The 22,826-nt window shown below is 42.2% G+C and overlaps 1 protein-coding gene across 7 annotated transcripts in view; it reads left to right on the top strand.

The window, feature by feature from the left end:
- The first annotated feature begins 1,300 nt into the window (after positions 1–1,300).
- Papola (poly(A) polymerase alpha) overlaps positions 1,301–22,826 on the top strand; it is a 53,477-nt gene continuing 31,951 nt past the window's right edge. For 5 of the 7 annotated variants that reach the window (XM_029484261.1, XM_029484263.1, XM_029484262.1 and 2 more), the window contains exons 1-5: positions 10,803–10,945; positions 15,231–15,404; positions 16,229–16,295; positions 20,709–20,790; positions 22,252–22,361. In XM_029484261.1, coding sequence (XP_029340121.1) covers positions 10,824–10,945; positions 15,231–15,404; positions 16,229–16,295; positions 20,709–20,790; positions 22,252–22,361 — 555 coding nt within the window. In that variant the 5' untranslated portion in view covers positions 10,803–10,823. Of the gene's footprint in view, positions 1,532–10,802; positions 10,946–15,230; positions 15,405–16,228; positions 16,296–20,708; positions 20,791–22,251; positions 22,362–22,826 lie in introns of those variants that run through there. The other 2 variants (XM_021178513.2, XM_029484266.1) reach the window with 1 other exon arrangement.

Raw genomic sequence — 22,826 nt, forward strand, 5'->3', positions numbered from 1 at the left:
CGAGGCCAGCCTGGTCTACAGAGTGAGTTCCAGGACAGCCAGGGCTACACAGAGAAACCCTGTCTCCAAAAACCAAAAAAAAAAAAAAAAAAAAGAAAGGAAGAAAAAAGAAAGAAAGAAAGGAAGGAAGAAAGAAAGAAAGAAAGAAAAGAAAATATCCAGGGCAGGCAAGCTGTAAATCTTCCAGCTGCCATGAGAATGGGGGTGGGGGGAGCCATGCCACTTGAGATAAGCTAGCATGGAGGTCAGCCAACTGGAGACACAGGATGGGGAGGGAGCTTTAGGAGAGAAAGGAAGCCCTAAGTGCAGGGGACCTCCAAAAGCTTCTTTAAAGAAGCTACGAGAAGAAAAAGGAATAGTTGGGTCTTTCTAATGATTACTCTAATGATTACTCAGAACAGAATGGTGAGCGTACCTGGCCAAACCGCGTAAGGAGTGTGCCAGGGGGCTGGAAATTTTAGGAAGGAAAAATACATTATCTTAAGATGAACCCATCATACTAGGGATGGCTCCTTTTTCTGAGTATGGTCCAGTAACCCGGAACTTCACCTGCCCAACTGCATTAACTCTTCAGCACAGAGACAAGGTCATAGTCACACCCAGAAGTATATTCCAATCTATCATATAAAATTGGTAGTGGTGTTCCACACCTGTAATGTCAACACTCAGGAGGTGGAGGCAGGAGGATCAGAAACTAAGGGCTAGTAGCTTCATGGAGCCTGTCTTATAAAACAAACAAGAACAACAAAAATCAAAAAACTAAACCCCGCAAAAACCCCAAAGGTTACTGTCAATTTTATTAAATTATTGCCTTGGTCCAGAATCCCCAGCCCTGCACAAGAAGCACAGGTCTGGGCAACACAGATGCAGAGGGTCATCGTCAGGGGAGGGGATCCACAGCCACACTTCTGGGACAGGCTCTGTACCGGGCTCTAACACATTTAAGTCCTCACAACGATGTTTAAAAAGCAGTTCTCCCACGCAGCGGTGGTGCAACTGGCACGGAACAGCCCTCGGTCCCAGGCATCCCCCGCGCTTGGGCTGCCTCGCACGTGGCGCCCGCTTGGGCCGCGCCCCCTTCTCATCGCTGCCACGGCTGCGTCACTGTCATTCGCCAGGACGGCGTCGCCAAGCGAATGAACCACAGCCTCTCGCTCGGAGCCTCCCGCACCCATCCCACGCTCTACCACGAAAGCGTGAGATCACCGGAGGAAAAGCGCCGCTTCACGCCGAGAACTACATTTCCCGTTAGGCCTTGCGGCGTCGCGCAGCGCGCGCGCAGGCGCGCGCTCGGTGTGCGTGGCGGCGTCAGCGGTTCTAGAACGTTGCTGTGGTAGCGCTCGGGCGCCATGTTAGGACGAAGGGGAAGGAGGAGAAGCGCTTAAAGCGGCGGGGCACGGGTGCAGGACTGGGTTGGCCCCGGGGCTGAGGTAGGCTGCCGTCCCTCCCGCCTCGGTGGATCATGCCCAGGACGGCAGCGGTCGCGGGGGGGAAGTGACTGGGCGGTGCCGGCGCCGGAGACGATGCCGTTGTAAGTGATTGGCGTGCTGAGTGAGGCGCACGCCGGCCGGGCCCCGGGGGTGGCGGAGGGGGAGGGGAGGCGCACGGGCGCCCCGGGCCGCGGCTTCCGGCTCCTCGGGCGCGGGGCCCCCGCAAGATCCCCAAGCGGAACGGCGCCCGGAGCGGACTGGCGGGCTGCGGCTCCCGGGTTCCTTCCTGTCCGGGTTTCACCATGGCGCCGTCCAGCCCCTTAGTTCCCCACTTCCGCTTCCCTCCTCGGAGCGGGTGAGGAACCGGGACCAGGAGGGAGCAGGCCGCGCTGGCGGCCCGGGGGCAGCTCCGGAACGGCGGGCTGCGGGCGGCGGCGTCCCTGCTTTGTTGTGACTAGGCAACCTGGCTTCGGCGCGCTACCTGATCGCTCCTGCCCTCCGGTCACTTGTGTTGTGATTGCGAGTGTACGCTTTGAGCTAATTCACTTAGGCCTTCTAATGCCGCTAGGTCTACTTTACACACTTGACCGTGATTTTTCTTTACTTAATTTCCCCCTCTTTTCCCCTTTTCTCCTAAGAAAGATATTTGGAAGCCGGTTGTTGGGATTCGAAAGTAGATGAGGGCTTTATGTTCCAACTAACCTATCTTGGCGGAAAGGCTTTAGGTCGTGCGACTGCTTTTCTTCCAAGCAAGAGAGGCAGTTTATTTTGGACATAGCGTCAATGTGACAGATCTCGGGTTGTACTTACTAATTTAAAATTGGATTTCATGCGCTCTTCTTTCTCACACGCTAGCTTGCTAGCTTTACTGGACCCTGGTGTTTAAGTCCAGAGACATGTCAGCTGTATTTCTGTAGTGATAACATTTGCTGGAACCACAAAGTTCCCGTTGACTCCTTATTCATGGAACAAGGGTAAAGGGGCGTGAGAATAGAATCTGAAAGATGTTTGGTGTTTTTCAGTGGGGTTCAGGTAGATGTGAGTGAGTGGGGTGTTGTCACATGATAACCTTGTATTAGCTCATCCAGACTTCTTTCTGATACATCAGTGCTAAAAAAAATATGGTTGCACACTCTATAGGGAAGGCTTCAGATTAGAAATGTTATCTTGTGTCTGGGAGTGGAGGTAGGAGGGAGAGTACAGGTTTCCTGCAGTTTTTATTTCAGTGGACTTCTGAAGTAGAACGGTACAAGGAGGCTGCATGAGCACCGCACATGTCCAGGTCTATGCTTGAAGTTCTTCAGTCTGCTATTTCCTTTAGGTGTAAAAAAAATGGAGGCAAGACAGATGGACATGCACATGACCCCTTTTTTGTGTGTTTCATGGGATTTGAACTCTATAGCCAGTTTCTTACAAGCTGTTCTATCTCCATCCAGAGTGTACTGGGGCTTTTAATCCAGGGAAACAAACCCAAGACTGCCTGGCTGAGGAGGACAGGCCTGCCTTCCTCCTCGTAACTTTGTTTCTTGAGGGCTCTGTCCCTGAGCTCACCTCTCCATGGAACGCCTTGTTCTTCTGTGTGCCAGCATCACTTGCCATGACTTTTACCTTTGATCTTTTGAATTGAGATTTCCTGGATAGTTTGTGTTTGGTATCCAGTGTGGGCTTTTGTGTGTCTGTTAAATTTAGACAATGTAAGTTGGGGTTGAAGCATAGACAGCTCAGCGAATGGTCAGAATGGACTGAGTAGTTACAAAACATTCTCAAAGGTATATGGTTTGTGTATAATTACATACATAATTTGGAAAATGCTGGTACCTTTTGATTGCCATAGTGGTGAAACTTAGAAAAGTTATGGAGGAAGCAAAAGCTTTTTAAAATACTTGAAATTTCTGCGATCTCCATTAAGAGAGTTTCTCACTTAAGTGCTGTAACCCTGGTAATTTCTGGAGGGCCCTTCCCATGTCTTGTTGGGTGTGTAATAGTACCTCTGACCTGTTTAGTGGATGTCAACAGCTTTACCCCAGGAACTTCTCACAATGGCAAACACACAGATGTCCCCAGACTTTTCCAGATGTACTCTGAGTGACTTTGTTCGTGGTTTAAGAACCACTGCATTAATGCAAAGTATATATTATTATAGACATTTTATTCTCTGTGCCATATGCTAGTGTCCATATCTTTCTTTGTACCAGTACCAGTGACTTAGCAACAGTCTCAGAATGTTGTTTAAGTTGTTGGCAGAACTATTTAGTGAGACTTAGAAGACAGTAGTTCTCGTGGGTGTATAAAAGGCTTTTACCTTAAGAAAATGGGGCGGGGGACTTGCCTAGAGTCAAAGGTAGAGCTGGTGGGAGTGGGTGGGTAGGGGAGTGAGGGAGGGAGGGGAGGGTATGGGGGACTTTTGGGATAGCATTGGAAATGTAAATGAAGAAAATACCTAATTTAAAAAAAAAAGAAAAGGAAATAAGGACAAAAAGTTTATAACACAATTCCATTCAAATAAAATTATAACTAACAATACAAAAAAAAAAAACCCAAAAGGTAGAGCTGGGTCCTGCTGGGGAATATGATGTGGCTGTGGCTTAGTATGGTCTGCTGGTGCATTACTGGGATCCCTTTAACAGGGTTGAAAGCTTTTGTTGGTTCTGTAATCTCAGCTCTAGAAGTGGAGGAGAGGGTTTTGAGTACAACTTAAACTATATGATAAAAGTAAGATCCTATCTCAAAGATAGGAGACAGCAGTTTATTAGCAAACATTGTAGGTTTTTTTAAAATATAAATATATAAAATAATGGTTTTGTTGTGATGTTTTCATGCTTGTATATGAGTACTACTCTCGTTGGTACCCTTTTCATCTCTTGTCCCTTCCTCTATTCTTCTGTCAAGGAGTGAGTCTGTTTACCTCTCTCTCCCTTTCCCCTCCTTCCTTCTCTCCCTCTCTTTGTTTCTGAGACAGTTTCTCTGTGTAGCCTTGGCTAACCTTGAACTCAAGAGATCTGCCTGCCTCTGCCTCCTGAGTGTTCAGATTAAAGGCGTGCCCCACCACGGCCGGCTTTTTTTTTTTTTTGAGACAGGGTCAGGGTCTTGCTACCATTCAGGCTGGCTTCTCACTTGTGCTCCAGACTTTTAAGGGTGGAATGATGGCATCTCTCAGCTGGGTGGAAAAATGTTTGAAGCTTAATGCCAGCTTTAGCTGGGAGGTATGTGGCTAGTGGAGGTCTGAGCAGGAATTGCCTGGCAGGAATGAGGTCCTGAGTTCCATCCCTAGTAGTTCAAAGAAAGAAAAATGCTAGATTTATAAAAGTCTGACCCTTAAGATTGTCTTTTTAATATGGTGTGGCATTAGAATGGAGAATATTAATTTTGAGAAGAGTACTGTGTGTGAGTTACTTAAAGTAATAACTGTATTCATGGGACTTGTGATGTTTCTGTTGAGTATTCAACATTGGGACACTTAAACTCAAGAATAAGTGAGGCTGTTGTCAGCTCACAGAAAACAACTTGGAGTATTTGTTGTGGCCAGGAAATAATCGGAACTTTAAGCATGAATCATGCTTTGGGTAAGTGATACCAGAATGCTGTAGGACCTGTTCATTTTTAGAAGATATGTGTAATTCAGTGAGCCCTTACTTTGTAAATTAGGAAAAGGATATGATGCCAGGTTATATTCGTGTGTATCAACCAAAACAATTTATTGAAGTAGACTTGAGTGCAGAAGCTGATAGGGGAATCAAGCCATATTTTGCTTAGCTGGAATTGAGATTTACAAAAATGTACTTTATTCTTACTACTTAAAGGATTTTTTTTTTTTGAAACTCCTGTTTCATAGGAATATTATGCTGAGGGCTTCTTGTTCTGTAAACAAGTGTTTCAGTTCTCAACTATAATTTTGCAGTATAATAAATTTTGGTGCACAGAGCTGCTCTGTGTAGCCCTAGAGTAGTCTGAGGGCTGAGCTGGTGGGCTCTTCTTTTCTTTTCTTTCTTTTCTTTTCTTTTCTTTCTTTTTTTTTTTTTTTTTTTTTTTTTTTTTTTTTTTTTTTTTTTTTTTTTTTTTTTGTGACAGGGTTTCTCAGTATAGCCCTGGCTGTCCTGGAACTCACTTTGTAGACCAGGCTGGCCTCGAACTCAGAAATCTGCCTGTCTCTGCCTCCCAAGTGCTGGGATTAAAGGCGGGTGACACCACTCCGGGCTTGGTGGTTTGTTTTTAACATTGATCAGGATGGACACAATATGCAGAATAGTTTTTTTGTTACACAGTGATTGTATTTTCTTTAAGGCTGCAACTTTAGTTACTTAATTTCAGGCATCTAAGAGAAACATAACTTAAAAACAAGGCACTATTGAGAGCAAAAATGGACTAATTGAAGAATGGGGTAAAGAAAAGGTATTAGATAATCTTTAGGACACATGTATGTGTGGGTGAGGTGCACACATGTATGCTTCTTGTGGAGCCAGAGATTGTCCTTGAGTGTCTTCCTTTCTCGCTCTCCACTTTGCTTTTTAAGATAGCAAATCTGAGTCTGGAGTTGATGCAGTAAGCTTCCCCAGCTGGCCACTGCTCTCTGGGGTCCCACTTCTGCCTCCTTTCCCAGAAGGGTTGGGGTTACAGATTACAGACACTTGGAGCTGGAGTTGGCTTTTTATTTTTATTTATTTATTATTATTATTATTATTATTATTATTATTATTATTATTATTTTGGTGTTTTGAGACAGGGTTTCTCTGTATAGCCCTGGCTGTCCTGGAACTCACTCTGTAGATCTGTAGACCAGGCTGGCCTCGAACTCAGAAATCCGCCTGCCTCTGCCTCCAGAGTGCTGGGATTAAAGGCGTGCACCACCACGCCCGGCCGGGAGTTGGCTTTTTAGAGGGGTGCTAGGGATTTGAACTCAGATCTTCATGATTGTGTGTCAAACACTTGACTGAGACATCTTCCCAGCTCCAAGTTAATGTGGGTGAATTGCTTGCTGATTATGGTTTCTGGAGTGCTGTGTTCGTTTAAGCATGTTTATGAGCATGTTTGATTCCTTCTCCTTGAACACCTTCATCTTTTCTACTTAAAGCAAAAATATCTTTCTGGCATAATAACATAACTTAAAGTTTCTTAGTTCAACAGAACATTTCATACTGGGTAGGTCAACTTTATGCTATCCGAATACTTAAATTTTTCCTTCATTTGCTTCTAGGCAAGTTTTAAAAATCTACTTTTCATGAAAACAAGACCATTTGTAAGGTTAGCTAGTTTTCATTTCTTTGTGCCTTTAATTTGGTATAGTCACTGTGCACAACAGCTTTTTTTTTTTTTTTTTTTTTTTTATTTTTTCTTTGAAGGGGGGTTTTTCTCTGTATAGCCCTGGCTGTCCTGGAACTCACTTAGTAGACCAGGCTGGCCTCGAACTCAGAAATCCGCCTGCCTCTGCCTCTGCCCGGCTGCACAACAGCTTTTAACTAATTGTACAGTATCAGATTATAATGTACAAAGCAGTAACATAGACCGTATTAGTTTCTGTCCTTGTTAGTTTTTTGTTTATTTGATACAAGCTGAAGTTACCAGGAAAATAACCTCAGTTGAGAAGATGAATCATATTGCCTATAGGCGAGTCTGTAGGGAAGTCTATAGGCTATTTTCTTGATTAATGATTGATATGGGAGGGCCCAACCCACTGGGGCGGTGCCATATCTGGGCAGGTAGTCCTGGATTGTATAAGAAATCAGACTGAGCCGGGCGGTGGTGGTGGCGTACGCCTTTAATCCCAGCATTTGGGAGGCAGAGGCAGGCGAATTTCTGCCAGCTTGGTCTACAGAGTGAGTTCCAGGATAGCTAGGACTGCACAGAGAAACCCTGTCTCAGGGAAGAAAAAAAAAAAAAAAAAACATTAAAAAAAAAAAAGAGAGAGAAATCAGACTGAGCAAGCTGTGGAGAGCAAGCCAGTAAGCCAGTGTTCTCTCCATGACCTCTGCTTTAATTCCTGACTTCAGGCTTCTGCTTGAGTTCCTGCCCTGACTTGTTCATCATGGACCCTAAAGTGTAAGCTGAAAAAAAACCCTTTCTTCCTCCAAGCTACTTTTGGTCACGGTGTTTTATAACATCGAATACCAAGGCAGTTCCCTTTAACAGTGGTTAAGTTGATGCCCTTGGTAGTTTTTTTAAACATTGTTTACTTGTGTGTCTATGGGTGGGGGGGTTGACTCTTGTTTTTGTGTGAGTAGTGAGTGTATGCCACAGTGGGCATGTGATGATCAGAGAAGAAGCAGTGAATTCTTTGACCCGTGTGTTCTGTTGATTGAACTTAGGTGATCAGACCTTGGCGACAGGTTCGTTTACCTATTGAACTATTTTTGCCAGTCTGATGCTTGATAATTTTGAAGGTACTGAGTTGTAGGTTGATACATAGTAAACTCTGGATTCCATATTGGAATTCTCATCCTAGTTTTCCATATTGTGTTGGGAACCATGTTTGATTTCCTAGGGTTTTTTTTTTTTTTTTTTTTAAGATTTTTTTATTTATATGAATACACTGTAGCTGTCTAAAGGACACACCAGAAGAAGGCATTGGATCCCATTACAAATGGTTGTGAGCCACCATGTGGTTGCTGGGAATTGAACTCAGGACCTCTGGAAGAGCAGTGAGTGCTCTTAACCGATGAGCCATCTATCCAGCCCTATTTCTTAATTGTTTGCAGGGGTGGTTGGTTGGTTAAGGGCTTGTTATTATGCATTGCAGGCTGGTTACAAACTGGCATTTCTCCCTTACTGAGATTACAGGAATATGCCAGTATTCCAAACTTATTTTAAAAATTAGCTTTTGGGCAAGCGAGTGAGATTGCTCAGCAGATAAAAGTACATCCAGGTTCAGTCCCTGGAACCCAAGTAAACGTGGAAGGAGCTCATCATTCCATAGGGCTGTGTGTTCTCTACGTGAGCCTTGCCGTGCCATGCCTTCTCAGATCTCCTATACATAAAATGATAAGAAAAAAACTTAAGCTAGGCAGTGGTGGCACAGGCCTTTAATCCCAGCACTTGGGAGGCAGAGGCAGGTGAATTTCTGAGTTTGAGGCCAGCCTGGTTTACAGAGTGAGTTCCAGGACAGCCAGGGCTACACAGAGAAACCCAGTCTCAAAACCAAAAGGAAAAAAAAAAGAAAAGAAAAAAACTTAAAATATGATCCCCCTCCTCCCCTCCTGGGCTGTTCTGGAACTCAAATCCGGTCTAGTCCTGAACTCACAGAGATCCGCCTGCCTCTCAGCTAAAAACACATCTTTGAAGGGCTAGGGATATGTCTGGCTCAGTGGAGGAGTTCTCCCAGCACTACAGAGGGGAAGGAAAATTCCAGTTTGTTTAGTGTGTGGAACATTTACTGTATGTGAACATGTACTTACTATATTACTGTTATAGATGCAGTGTAGTAATACTGTATAATAATGCAGTATACAGTGGAACCTGGGGTCTCAGTTATTTTTTGTCTTTGGGAAAGGTCTTTGTGGATCTAGGCAGCATTAGGGGAACAACAGGAGATGAGTGAGATCAAAATACATTTTATGGAGTTCTCAAAGAATTTTTAATTTACTGTTATTTTTTCTTGGATGGTGTTTCACTGTATTGTCCTGACTGTCCTGGAACTCACTATGTAGGGCAGGTTTGCTTTGAACTCTAAGATCTGCCAGTCTTTGCATCTGGAGTGCTGGGATTAAGAGCATGTGCTGCTACCATGCCCAGTACATGCTGTTTCTAAAAAAGACAAGAGAAAGATTTTATTGTTGTCCAGGCTGGCCTAAGCACTTCTTGCTTCAAGTGATTTTCCTGAGCAGCTAGCTGTGAGTGCATTAATAGAACTAAATTTTAAAAAGTAGCTAGCTAGCTGGGCGTGGTGGCACAAGCCTTTAATCCCAGCATTTGGGAGGCAGAGGCAGGCGGATTTCTGAGTTCGAGGCTAGCCTGGTCTACAGAGTGAGTTCCAGGACAGACAGAGCTTAAGAAGACAGGGAAAGTGACCTAGCGTTTGAGTGAACAACTTATGTTCTTTTCTTTCCTCAGTCAACCTAGAATTGACAATTCCGTTTTGGGCTTCATCATACTTTATTTAACCCTTGGGTGAAACTTACTATATCATTTGTTTGACCCATGGACGCTGCTGCTTACTAAAGACTGGATGGATGACCCATCTTTTCATAAATTTTTAATATCGTGGCCAGGTATGCTGTTCTGTTTTTGTAGTCTCAGTACCCAGCAGGTTGAGGCAGGAGGATTGATTATTACAGGCCAGCCTGAGTTTAAAGAGGAAAAGTAGCTGTGTTCTACAGATTTATTTATGTGTTTATTTATTTATTTATTTATTCATTTATTATGTGTAAGTACACTGTAGCTGTCTTCAGACACTCCAAAAGAAGGCATCAGATCTCATTATGGATGGTTGTGAAGCACCATGTGGTTTCTGGATTTGAACTCAGGACCTTCCGAAGAGCAGTCAGTGCTCTTAACCACTGAGCCATCTCACCAGCCCCAAGCTGTGTTCTAAATAACTGGTATGATTGGCATAAAACAAGGGACTGGTTAATTAGTCATCTTTAGAACCCGAGGTTAGCCCCCTGTTGCTAAGTTACTGATTAATGCTAAAACTCCTTGTGAAAGTCTTGGAACTTAGCGTGTGGCCTTGACAGTCCTCAGATACTTGTTAATCTTTCTATCTCAACCTTGTGTGTTACCAGATTACAGGGATAAACCAGTATACCTGGCTGAGAATTAATGCTTAAAATTTTGTTTTATTATTGTTAATCATTGTGTGTGGAAAAGGGTATGAGCATATAAGTGTGACCATGGAGGCCAGAAGACAACATCAGATCCCCCTAGCTGGAATTAGAGGTAGTAATGAGCCGTCTAATATGGGTATTGCTGGGAACTGAACTCTGGTGGTCTTCTACAAGAGCAGCAAGTGCTTTTAACCAGAGATATCTCCTTAGTCCCCAGTATTACAGTACCTTTGAGATGTTCCTTGTTCCTTTTCTGCCCAGATTTCTTTTTACTGCTTAAATGACGTTTAAATATGTAGGGATTGTTTTGGTAAATAAGTTATTATTGTAATTTATTTGATTGCTTTCAAAGACTAGGCATCAAGTTAAGCTTCAATTTTAACATAGAATGATGGTGTGTTTTTGATTGGGTAATTGCTACAAAGTTTTTAATTAATTAATTTATTTATTTATTAGGTATTTTCCTTGTTTACATTTCCAATGCTATCCCAAAAGTCCCCCATACCCACCCCCCCAATCCCCTACCCACCCACTCCCCCTTTTTGGCCCTGGCGTTCCCCTGTACTGGGGCATATAAAGTTTGCAAGTCCAAAGGGCCTCTCTTTCCAGTGATGGCTGACTAGGCCATCTTTTGATACATATGCAGCTAGAGACAAGAGCTCAGGGGTACTTGCTACAAAGTTTTAAGAGAGTGAGTGGATCTGCTGTAGAAGAGCCACAACCTGTTCCAGATTTCCAGCATTTGGTGTCCAGGATCTTTGTGTAAGTTGTATAGCAAAGTAACTATTTGAGAAAATACTACTGCAGATGTGTCCTCCTGTGTTAAGTCATTTGCCTCTCTCCTCACAGTTCCCCTTCTTCATGGCCGTTCTCTGTTGTTGTAGTTCTTTTTCTTGGGATGTTGAGAGCAGATCTCACTGTTCTGGAAGTCACATCTTTACATTGTGTGTGTGTGTGTGTTGGGGGGAAGGGAGTTGTTAGTCATGCCACATTGTGCATTTTGAAGTTCAAGACAGCAGCTGTGGGAGTTCTTTTCTGTCATGTGGTTTCTTGAGAGTGAATTCAGGTTTTCAGGCTTGGCAGCAAGTGTCTTTATCTTTACTTACTGAGCCATCTTGTCACCATAGGTACAAAGTTTTAATTAGATTTATTTATGTGTTTGCAGGTACATTTGCCCTACACGTTGCTTAGATCTACAGTTCTAAGGATTGTGGGAGTTGGTTTAGGGTCCTCAGGTTTGGTGGCAAGTGCCCTTTACCTTCTGAACTTATCTTTCTAGTTCTTTTTGTTTGGCTTTAAAAATACTGTCTCACCAGGCAGTGGTGGCGCATGCCTTTAATCCTAGCACTTGGGAGGCAGAGGTAGGTGGATTTCTGTGTTGGAGGCCAGCCTGGTCTACAAAGTGAATTCCAGGACAGCCAGGGCTACACAGAGAGATCCTGTCTTGAAAAACAAAACAAAACAAAACAAAACAAAATACTGTCTCACTCTGTAGCCTAGGTTAGCCCTCAACTGTAGGTTTTCTTGCCTCAACTTCCCAAGTATTAGATTGTAGTATTTATTTATCACTTTCTTTACCTTTTACTGTTCTTTTAACTAGGAGTATGGAACATTCCATCATGTTCTGCTTTTAGAAGTGCATAAAGGCACACATTTCTGCAAAATGTTAGGTGCTGTTTCACATCTCGCAAGATAGCTTTTCTGTAGTACAACAGGGCTCCAAACTCAGGACCATTCTCCTGCCTCGGCCTCCAGAGTCCTGGGATTCTAAGCCAAGAGTCACCATGCCCAGCTTGTTATGTTTTTAAAAAATGTGTTGTAGATTAGGTTGGCTTGATCTACCTGGTCTTTAAAAAGTGTTGCCGAGACTCTGTATTTCAGGGTCAGAAGCTTTGAGAGATGGATGGCTAGAGCTGAAGCTTTTAGGCTAAATGCCTTTAGGAAGTTGGTATCTGCTTTTAAGGTTTGGCGAACAGTGCCACACTTCCGCTTTAAAAGGATAAACCAAGATTACTTCTGTTGGGATATGTAAGAACAGTGTCCCTGCCTCCTAACCCCTTCTTTCTTGAGACATCTTTCTATGCTTTGATCTGATTTTGTAGTGTAGACCAGGCTGGCCTTTGAACTTGCTACTAACTTCCCATCTGAGCCTCTTCAGTGCTAGGATTAGTGTACATTTTGTTTTTAAATAGCAATTATCATTTTTTTTAAAGATTTATTTATTTATTATATGTAAGTACACTGTAGCTGTCTTCAGACACTCCAGAAGAGGGAGTCAGATCTCCTTACAGATGGTTGTGAGCCACCATGTGGTTGCTGGGATTTGAACTCCAGACCTTCGGAAGAGCAGTCGGGTGCTCTTACCCACTGAGCCATCTCACCAGCCCTAGTCTACATTTTTATACTCACTATGCTGTGTTCGCTTTTCTGTCTGTGCCAAATATCTAAGGAAAATAAAATTCTAAGGAGGAAGTCTTGATTTTGGTTCTCTGTCTCAGGTTCTCCTTCATGCTCAGTTGGCTACATTGCTGTGGGCCTGAGATGAGGCCGAGAGTATCATTTCAGGACCACATATGTTAGGGTGAACTTGAAGCAGACTTTATCCTTTCATGTTTTAGGGGCAGAATATAGCCAGGTGACCTTAAACTCACACATAGCTGAGGATGACCTTGAACTGTTGATCTTTCTATCTGCACCCCAAAGTGTTAGGATTGTAGGCATGTATCATAGGCCCAACAAAGGGGAGTAATGTCTGAAAAAAGATGTTCTGGATGGCCAGGTGGTTTTAGAATGGAAGAGACTCTGCTGTGAACAGCTCAGGGACATGTATGGTGTGAACTTAGCATGTAGTATTCATTCTTAGAGTTTCTGTTCAGTTTGTCCAAATTTGAGATGTATATTTCTGTTTTGTAAGAAACTGAATAGTAGCAAAAAGATGTCTTTTTTTGTTTTGTTTTGTTTTGTTTGTTTGTTTTTTCGAGACAGGGTTTCTCTGTGTAGCCCTGGCTGTCTTGGAACTCACTTTGTAGACTAGGCTGGCCTGGAACTCAGAAATCCACCTGCCTCTGCCTCCCAAGTGTTGGGATTAAAGGCGTGCGCCACCANGCCCAGCTCAAAAAGATGTCTTAACTTGCTTTTAGCATTGTGTGTGATTTCTTTGTGTTCCTTTTGCTCTCTTTGTTCTGTATCCATTGTCTCCTGCATACTTGTTCTGTCTCTGAGATCTCTGTATTTAATTTCTAATGTTAAGTGGGAAAGGTGAGTTTTGTTTAAAGTATAACAACCATGTTTCTTCTTGGGTCTGCACACTGCTCTTGATGCCTGTGTTTCCTCCATGGTGTCATAGCTTCCTCCTTTGTTCATTCTGAAGAATCTCCTGTTTCTGCCACTCCCAGTCTTCATCTCCCGGGATCCCATAGGAGTGCTGGGTGGGAGCCAGCTGGCACATTACCTTATCTAGCTTTTTTTTAAAAGATTTATTTATTTATTTATTATACGTAAGTACACTGTAGCTGTCTTCAGACGCACCAGAAGAAGGCATTAGATCTCATTATGGATGGTTGTGAGCCACCATGTGGTTGCTGGGATTTGAACTCCGGACCTTCCAAAGAGCAGTCGGTGCTCTTAACCGCTGAGCCATCTCTCCAGCCCCCTTATCTTGCTTTTTATGTGGGTTCTGGGGATGAACTCAGTTCAGCAGACCTATAAGGAAAGTACTCCACAGGCTGAACCATCTTCCAGACTCTGCATGTTCTTACTTGAATTAGGCGATTTGTGTGTGTTTGTGTGTACACGTGTGTGTGTTTACATTACAGATATGTGTTGTATATGCTTTTGAATTAGATGATGCATGTGTTTATGTGTACCTGTGTCTATATGCATAAAAGATACATCATGAGGTAAATTAAAAAGAACTGCATATGATTTATCTCACCATCAGTTTAGCATGGAGACTAATGTAGACACATCCCCCCCCCCAAAAAAAATAGGAAGAACTATTATTTTTATCCCTATTTTATTCCCCCCCCTCCAAAGACAGGGTCTTTTGTAGCCCAGGCTGGCCTTATTTAATGGAGGAGTAACCTTGAATCTTTGATATGCCTCAGTTCTGAGGTTGTAGGCATGCATGAACCACCATATCTTGCTCTAGAGTAAAGAACTTTGTGTGGATTTATAAATCTAAACCTGTCTCAGATACACTGATAAAGTGACCTTGACAGGAGCCTTCCAAGCTGATAGTAAAACTGAAGACTTGAAAGGGGGATGGGAATGGTGAAGACTGGGAAACTACAGGGAGTGAGAGCATTTTGCTTATAATCAAACCTGAACTGAAGGCTAAGGAATTTACAACAGCCAAGGTGAAGAAAGCAGAACATACAACACAGACAGAGATGGAACATGCTTTAACGTCACTAAAATGTGATTTCAGCATGCACTTGTGAATGTGCTGGACTGAACAAATCTAGCTTAGACTTATTTATTTATTTTTATTTTATTTTTGGTTTTTCGAGACAGGGTTTCTCTGTGTAGCCCTGGCTGTCCTGGAACTCAATCTGTAGACCAGGCTGGCCTCGAACTCAGAAATCCGCCTGCCTCTGCCCTCCGGAGTGCTGGGATTAAAGGCGTGCGCCACCACGCCCAGCTGAGGCTTATTTTCTTTATTGCACGCTTTCTGGTAGTGTGTTGATCTGAGTTCTTGCATTTATTTTGGTGTTTAAGTGATGTTAAAGTTTCGGGAGGAGGAGAAATTTATTGATATATTTTATTTCAAAGTATCTAGGGATACATTTTGTTGGGAATGTGTTTTCAAAGTAAAAATGTGGAGGCATGGTGACACATGCCTATAGTTCTAGCATTGTGGGACTGAGAGAGAGGGCAGCGTTGGCCAGCCTGGGTTGCACTGCAGCTCCTGTCTGAAAAGAAATCCAGGTGTGGGCAGCATGGCAAGGGGCAGCTGCGTGAAAGTGCCTGCTCTTGTCGTGTTGATTAGTTTCAAATTGTAGACATTATTTGGCAGTAAAGAAAATTTATCCAATTCCATTTTTAGTCCAGTTACAACGCAGGGATCACAACAAACGCAGCCACCACAGAGGCACTATGGCATCACCTCTCCTATCAGCTTAGCAGCCCCCAAGGAGACTGACTGCCTACTCACACAGAAGCTCATCGAGACGCTGAAGCCCTTTGGGGTTTTCGAAGAAGAAGAGGAACTGCAGCGCAGGTAAGGAGATAGAAGTGAATGGAGTGCTTTGGGATACTTACTGTCTGAATTTTGAGGCATTTTCCACTCACTCAGTAGTTCAGCTTACTCTAAATCTTTATACTTATTTCACACAAGAATGATACTCTGAGAAGAACTTGTTTTCTATAGAGTTCTGTTGTTCTAAGTGTGATTTCCTTGGCAGGTAAGGGGGAGGAAAAAAAACAGTTGTGGTTAGGGCTTAGTAAATATTGTCCGTTGTAGGCAAGGGCTCTACCACAGAGCTACCCTTAGCTCAGAGATGGCAAGCACTGGCTGCTCTTACTGAGGACCTTGATTCAATTTCCAGTGCCCTCTTCTGGCCTCTGCTTGCAAAGCGCACATGCTGGCATACATGCAGGAAAACATACATAAATAAGACATAAAATTAAAAAAAAAATTCTGGTGGCTCTTGGTTATAGTGTAGGAGAAAAGGAAATGCTTTAACCAGTTTACAAGTGCCAGTGTAAAACCACCAATTTCTGATCTCTTATAAACTGTAAATTGTGAGGCTGGGTGTGGTGGCCCAGACCTTTAATCCCAGCACTGGAGAAGCAAAGGTGGGCATATTCCTGTGATTTCAAGGCCAGCCTTGATTGCACAGTTAAGTCCTATTTGCAAACAAACTAACATGGCTATGTGCCTATAATTCCAGCACTTGGGAGGCAGAGGGAAGATTGTGAGTTATAGGCCAGCCTGGGCTATGTAGTAAGGCCATGTCTCAAAAACAAGAAAAGTAAAACTTAGTAAACCACTTATTTATAACTTAATTTGTAGTGAGTAATAACCAATTGCTTTATCAACAGGATTTTAATTTTGGGAAAATTAAATAACCTGGTGAAAGAATGGATTCGAGAAATCAGTGAAAGCAAGGTAAGGTGATAGATAACACAGAAGCCAGGCGTTGCCTTCTCAGTTGGCTTTAGTTGACTGGATTCAGTCTTTGTGGGTTGTTTGTTTTTGAGATAGGGTTTTGCTGTATGTTGTCCTGGAGCACACTATATAGATCAAACTGACCCCAGACTCACAGAAGTCCCCTGGCCTCTGCCTCCTGAGTGCTGGGACTAAAGGAGTGTGCAGTACAGCCAGCCAGGATTGAAATGTCTTCCAATGTGCCATTCTTATTTGTAAGTTTCCAAATTGCTTGTTATTTTGAAGGAAGCCAACTGACCAAACCAGTGAATTTAAAACAAAACAAACCAACTCTCTGGTTATAGTATTTAACAGTATTTCAAAGTTGGGCCCAGTAATTGTGAACTATTGTTTGTTCTTCTAAGGATTACTTCAGAGAAGGAGTCCCCTGATTAAGGTGAATGTGGCATTGATTGTTAGTTCTGCTACTTGGAAGGCTGGAGGATTAAGAATTTGAGGTTAGCCTGGGCTGTATTGTAAGACCCAATGTCTCTAACCAAAAATGAAAGTAGTTTAAAATGTTTATTACATTTTTTGAAATGTTCCTGTTCTGGATTCAGTATCTACTGTACTTGAGAATAGAACCTTCACTATCTTTAAAAAAAGTTGTGGAATAATTTGCTTATTTTTTATTTGTTCTTATTATTTAGTTTTAAGTTCATGGGTGTTTTGCCTACAGTGATATCTGTGTGTTGCACAGTGTTTCTGGTGCTTGAAAAGGTCAGAATGGGGCTGGTGAGGTGGCTCAGTGGTTAAGAGCACCGACTGCTCTTCCGAAGGTCCCGAGTTCAAATCCCAGCAACCACATGGTGGCTCACAACCATATGTAATGAAATCTGATGCCCTCGTCTGGTGTGTCTGATGATAGCTACAGTATGTGTGTGTATATATATATATATATATATATATATATATAAAATAAAATCTTTAAAAAAAAAAAAGAAAAGGTCAGAATGGGGCATCAGATCCCCTGGAACTGCAGTTACAGATTTTCTCACCTACAATGTGGGTTGTGGGTACTGGGAACTGAACTTGGGTCTTCTAGAAGAGCAGTTTTAGATACTCAAACGGAACATCATTGTTCTGTTGTGATAGTCTCTGAATTCATGGCACTTTGTACTCATTCACACAAAGAGCATGGTAAAGAAAGTTTTTAGCCGGGCGGTGATGGTGCACGCCTTTGATCCCAGCACTTGGGAGGCAGAGGCAGGCGGATTTCTGAGTTCGAGGCCAGCCTGGTTTACAGAGTGAGTTCCAGGACAGCCAGGGCTACACAGAGAAACCCCATCTCGAGAAAACCAAAAAAATAAAAAATAAAAAAAATAAATATAAAGAAAATAAAAAAAGGAAAAAGAAGTTTTTAGAGTTGTGTGGTGTCCATTTGCCACATTTTTAAAAGTTGTATAAATAGCAATTTTTCTGTTGTAATGGGAAATGCGTGCTTAATTTATATGCAGCTGAAAAACTGATAGAGAACCAAGGGAAGAAAGAAAGACTCACGGGTCAGGAGATGGTAGTAATAAGGGAGAAGTAAGTTGCTTGGTTTTAGTAAATTGATAATATTCCTAAAATATCTTTATGTTTTAAGCATCTGGGTGAAAATTGAACAGCTGGAGCTGGAGAGAAGGCTCAGTGGTTGAGTTTACTGGCTGCTCTTCTAGAGGTCTTAGTTCAGTTCCCAGCAACCACATGGTGGCTCACAGCCATGTGTAATGGACACCCAATGCCCTCTTCTGCTGTGACTGAAGACAGCGACAGTGTACTCATATACATAAATTAAATAAATAAGTAAATCTTAAAAAAAATTGAACAACTGGAACATTCTAAATGGCAGTCTTTATGTCCCACATGTAACTTATTAACAGATTTCTTTTGATAGAAAAATTGGAAAGTTTAATGGGCTGAGCAAGAAGTGTCCAAGCTGAGGTGTTTTTATTCTTTAGTTGGTTCTAGTCTTATGTTGGGAACATGGATTTATTTCTTAGATGCTTAAACACCCTAGTCAAGTAGACAAAGCCCCAACTGGTTTATGTCTTGACAAAGTGTTTTAGTATGTATTTAGTATTTATAAGGTATTTAGGTAGGCCTTGGGCCTTCCCACCTGGATCCAGTGATGACTTTACCTCCACCCTCCTGGTTCTGGGAGTACAGTTGTTGCCACCACTCCTGGTCAGAACCATTGATTGATTGAATGATTATTTATTTAGACTCCAGGCCTGTCTTGTCTTTTGAGAAAGGATTTCTTGTAGCCAGGCTGCCTTAGGGATTGCAAGGATGTGTACCACCCTTCTGTGGACTATCCATAACTGAGTAGATAATAGAGAGCCTGTGAGGCCAATCCCAGAACCATTCATTTTGGGGCAACACTGGTTCACGAACACGGGCTTATGATGAGAGAAGGCTGTAGCTGTGATTTATCTCTACCTCTGCTGTGTTCTTTTTGATCTTTGTAGTATTGTTTTGTGTCAGTTTCATGTTTTTGCTCCTGGCTCTATTATAGTTGAAAATTCATGGTTCATCCACCATACTTTCCCTGGGTCAGGTTACTTAGGCTAGTTGTGTTTCTTACGCCTTCATAGCAAGTTTGCGGGTGGGGGTGGGGGTGGGGGTGTTTTTAGTTCTGTGAAGAGTATAATTATAATTTCCATGGATTACATTGAATCTGGTGATCACTTTAAGTAGTATAGTTGTATTGACAGTACTATATCCAACCCATGAGGAAGTCATTTTTAGTGTTGCATTGAACCAGTATCTCAGAGACTAAGGTGCCCTCAAATTTATTATGATACTTTAATCTCAGTCTACCAAGTACTGAGATTGCAGTTTTATGCCACTGTGCCTGATTTGAACAAATAACTCTTTTCTCTCTTTAAAAAAGATCTATTTATTTATTTATTTATTTATTTATTTATTTATTTAATATATGTAGCTGTCTTCAGACACACCAGAAGAGGGCAGCAGATCTTGTTACAGATGGTTGTGAGCCACCATGTGGTTGCTGGGAATTAAACTCAGGACCTCTGGAAGAGCAGTCAGTCTCTAGTCCTGAACTAACAACTCTTTTTTTTTTTGGTTTTTCGAGACAGGGTTTCTCTGTATAGCCCTGGCTGTCCTGGAACTCACTTTGTAGACCAGGTTGACCTTGAACTCAGAAATCCCCCTGCCTCTGCCTCCGGAGTGCTGGGATCAAAGGTGTGCACCACTAACCACTCTTAACTTATTTAAATGTTGGTAGGTTTTTTGTTTTGTTTTGTTTTGTAAATGAGACATCTTCTGGAGTCCAGACTGGCCTTGTACTCTGGTGATCTTCATTCTTGCTGAGCTTTCTGAGGGCTAGCATTGTAAGTATTGGGCCATTGTGCCTGGCAAATTAGTGATTTTTGATACAGTTCTCCTCTCTCCTTCAGGTTTAAGAAAAATTATTTGGCTTCACCGAATGAATACTCATTTCTCTCTTGTTTGGTTTATGTTCGTTGAGTAATATGGTTCTGTAGTGAGTGGCAAGTTGATGAAAATGGGGCCTTGTAAGATTTCCATCCATTGATCTCACCTTGCTAGCCTGGTAGCCCAGGCCTGATATAGAATCCAAGTCAGTCTTCCTGTGAATATTTTTGGATCTCATAATTCTTTTTATTTCAAACTTATTACATTTTTTACTTTGTTGGTGTATGTGAGGAGGAGGTCAGAGGACAGTTTGCTGGCGTCACTTCCTTCTAGCATATGGGTTCTGGAATCTAGTTACCCAGGGTGTCAGACTTAGCAGTGCTTTGTTTATACTGAGTGATCTTGACAACTATTTTTATGTATGTATGTATGTAAGTAAGTTTGTATTGTTTTGTTTTTTTGAGATAGGGTTTCTCTGTGTAGTCCTGGCTGTCCTGGCACTTACTCTATAGTTTTAGACTGGCCTCCAACTCAGAGAGCTACCTCTATTCGTCGAAAGTGCTAGGATTAAAGACATGCACCACCACTGCCTAGCATGCACTTATGTTTTGAGATGGGGGTTTTTATAGGCAGGCTGGCCTCAAGGTTAGAATATAAAGGTGAGGATGACCTTGGACGTGGATCCTCCTTCCGCCATGTCCATTGTTGAGGATTACAGGTGTGTGCCACTGTCCCAGGTTTCTGTACAGCTGAGGACCGGCTTAGGACTTGATGCACACTCAAGGGCTCTGCCACCTGAACTACATCCCTGCTGCTGCTGCTTTTTAAAAGTATAGCATCACAAACATTTTTATAATTCCAGTTCTTGGATAACAACAACAACAAAACCAGAAAGACCCTCTGCATAAATTAACAAATAACTGAGAACTGAGTTGTTCTGTCATTTGAATTGTTTTCCCTGCTTTACTAACAGCCATTGTTTGTTAACAGAATCTCCCACAATCTGTAATTGAAAATGTTGGAGGGAAAATTTTTACCTTTGGATCTTACAGACTAGGAGTCCACACGAAAGGTAGGTAATACTTTGCTTATTTTGAGCTAGTAGAATTTGCATTTAAGATTTTGACAGTTATTAATGTGTCATAAATGAGCTTTGGTTATTGTGCACGTGAATCCTTAAGAAGCTGTCTGTAGCTGCCATCTGTAATGCAGTACAGTAATACGCTCAGTTAACCAGCGGAGTAAGGCGTGCTTTCTGTATGTAACAGCACTCTGCTGGTTTCTTGCATTGGAAAGTGTGGGCACAGAGCAAATTCCACTGTGGTCTATAGACAATTCTCCCTAGATTCCTTCTTTCTTTCTGAAGAGTATCACTGGATGTGAGAAGAAAGTGTCAGAGCTCTAAGAAAGTATTGTCATTTTCTTGTCCTCTTTTTTTTTATTGCAGATAGATTGTAAAATACATCTTAACAAGAACTGAATCATTTTGCCTGTAGCTACTTGTGATCACATTGAATATTTACTTAAAAAAAAACTTTCTTCTTTAAAAAAAATAAGAATTTCTTTTTGTCTAGATATAGATTTTCTTATGCCTGTATATATGTGTACCTCGTGTATGACAGGTACCCATAGAAACCAGAAGAGGGCATTGAATTTGCTGGATCTGAAATTTAGAGGACTGATCTGCTAGGAACTAACCTTGAGTGCTCTGTAAGAGCAGCCAGTGCTCTCAACCAGTGAGCCACTTCACCACCTCGAAGTTCTTGTTCCTCATTATCTTTTATACTTCTTAAAACATTTAACTTTTGTTTGTTTGTTTTTCTGAAACAGGGTTTCACTGTGTATACTAGGCTGTCCTTGAACTCAGATTCATCTGCCTCTTCTTCAGAGATGTGTGTGCCACCACCATCACCACCAGGCTTGATTTCTCTTTCACAAACATGAGTCAGAGCCTTAAAGAGACAGGCAGAGCCAGTGTGTACAGCTCAGGTACAGGAGGTCAGACTTGTAAGCAATGAGTGGCCAAGGATACATTGTGAGGTGTGTCTTCAGATAGGGCTGTGTACTGTGCCTTGGCCCACTGCTGTCTCTGTCTCATTGCTTATTTAGTATGCCTACTCGTGATATGTGCTGTGTGCCTCATTCCCAGTCTTGTACATTGACCTGATTGCGTTGACATCTCTAATGAAGTTTTTAGTTTTAATACTTTGAGCAGAGAAGCACCAAGCACCATTGAAAAAGACGTAAAGGAAAACTGTGTGTGTATAGTGATGAAACAGGACCGTGGAAAGTCCTGGCTCACCCCTGTCTTGACTTGTTTATAGAGTCCATTTTAAATACAGTATGTCTGAAGAAAATCATGCCCATTAGTTAGCAGTATCTTTCCCTACTGGTTGGTTGTGTTTGTCAGGGGGACAAAGTTCTAGAAAGCTTGCCAATATTCTGTCAAAACAAATCTTATACTGTTACTGATAAGATAGGAGACAGTTTCCTTGTACTACTGTGTTGTGATGGTTGGTTTCCTTTTTTTAAGGTGCTGATATTGATGCCTTGTGTGTTGCACCAAGACATGTTGATCGAAGTGACTTTTTCACCTCATTCTATGATAAATTGAAATTACAAGAAGAAGTGAAAGATTTAAGAGTATGTACATACTGGGGCACGAGAGGAGTTAAATGCCATTTAGTCTTGAGAAATGTATTTACTGGTGGAGGAATCATTTAAGTGAGCCATCATTTGCCAGGCAATTTTAAACACTCAGCATGAATTTGTCTTTGTATTTTACATAAAACTAGAATGATAAACCTGTAAACTCCTTACAGATTGGGAAACAGAAGCAAACACAGTGAATAAGTAATCTCTGAACAGCCACATTTCCTGTGATAGAAATGGAGGATTTTGAACCCCCAGGCTTGGGGTGTTAAAGCTCACAGCTAAGAACTTGTTTTTGTTGGGAATTATACTAAATTATGGTGAAAGAATTTCAGTGTGGTTTTTAAAAGTAGCAATAGTAGCCACATAGCTTACCTGTAATTCTGGTACTTGGGAAGTAGAGGCAGGAGGAGCACAGGTTCAGGGATTTCTCAGCTGTGTGCTTGGTTTGAGGCC

This window comes from Mus caroli, chromosome 12 (genome assembly GCF_900094665.2).
Source record: "Mus caroli chromosome 12, CAROLI_EIJ_v1.1, whole genome shotgun sequence".
NCBI classification, from domain to species: domain Eukaryota; kingdom Metazoa; phylum Chordata; class Mammalia; order Rodentia; family Muridae; genus Mus; species Mus caroli.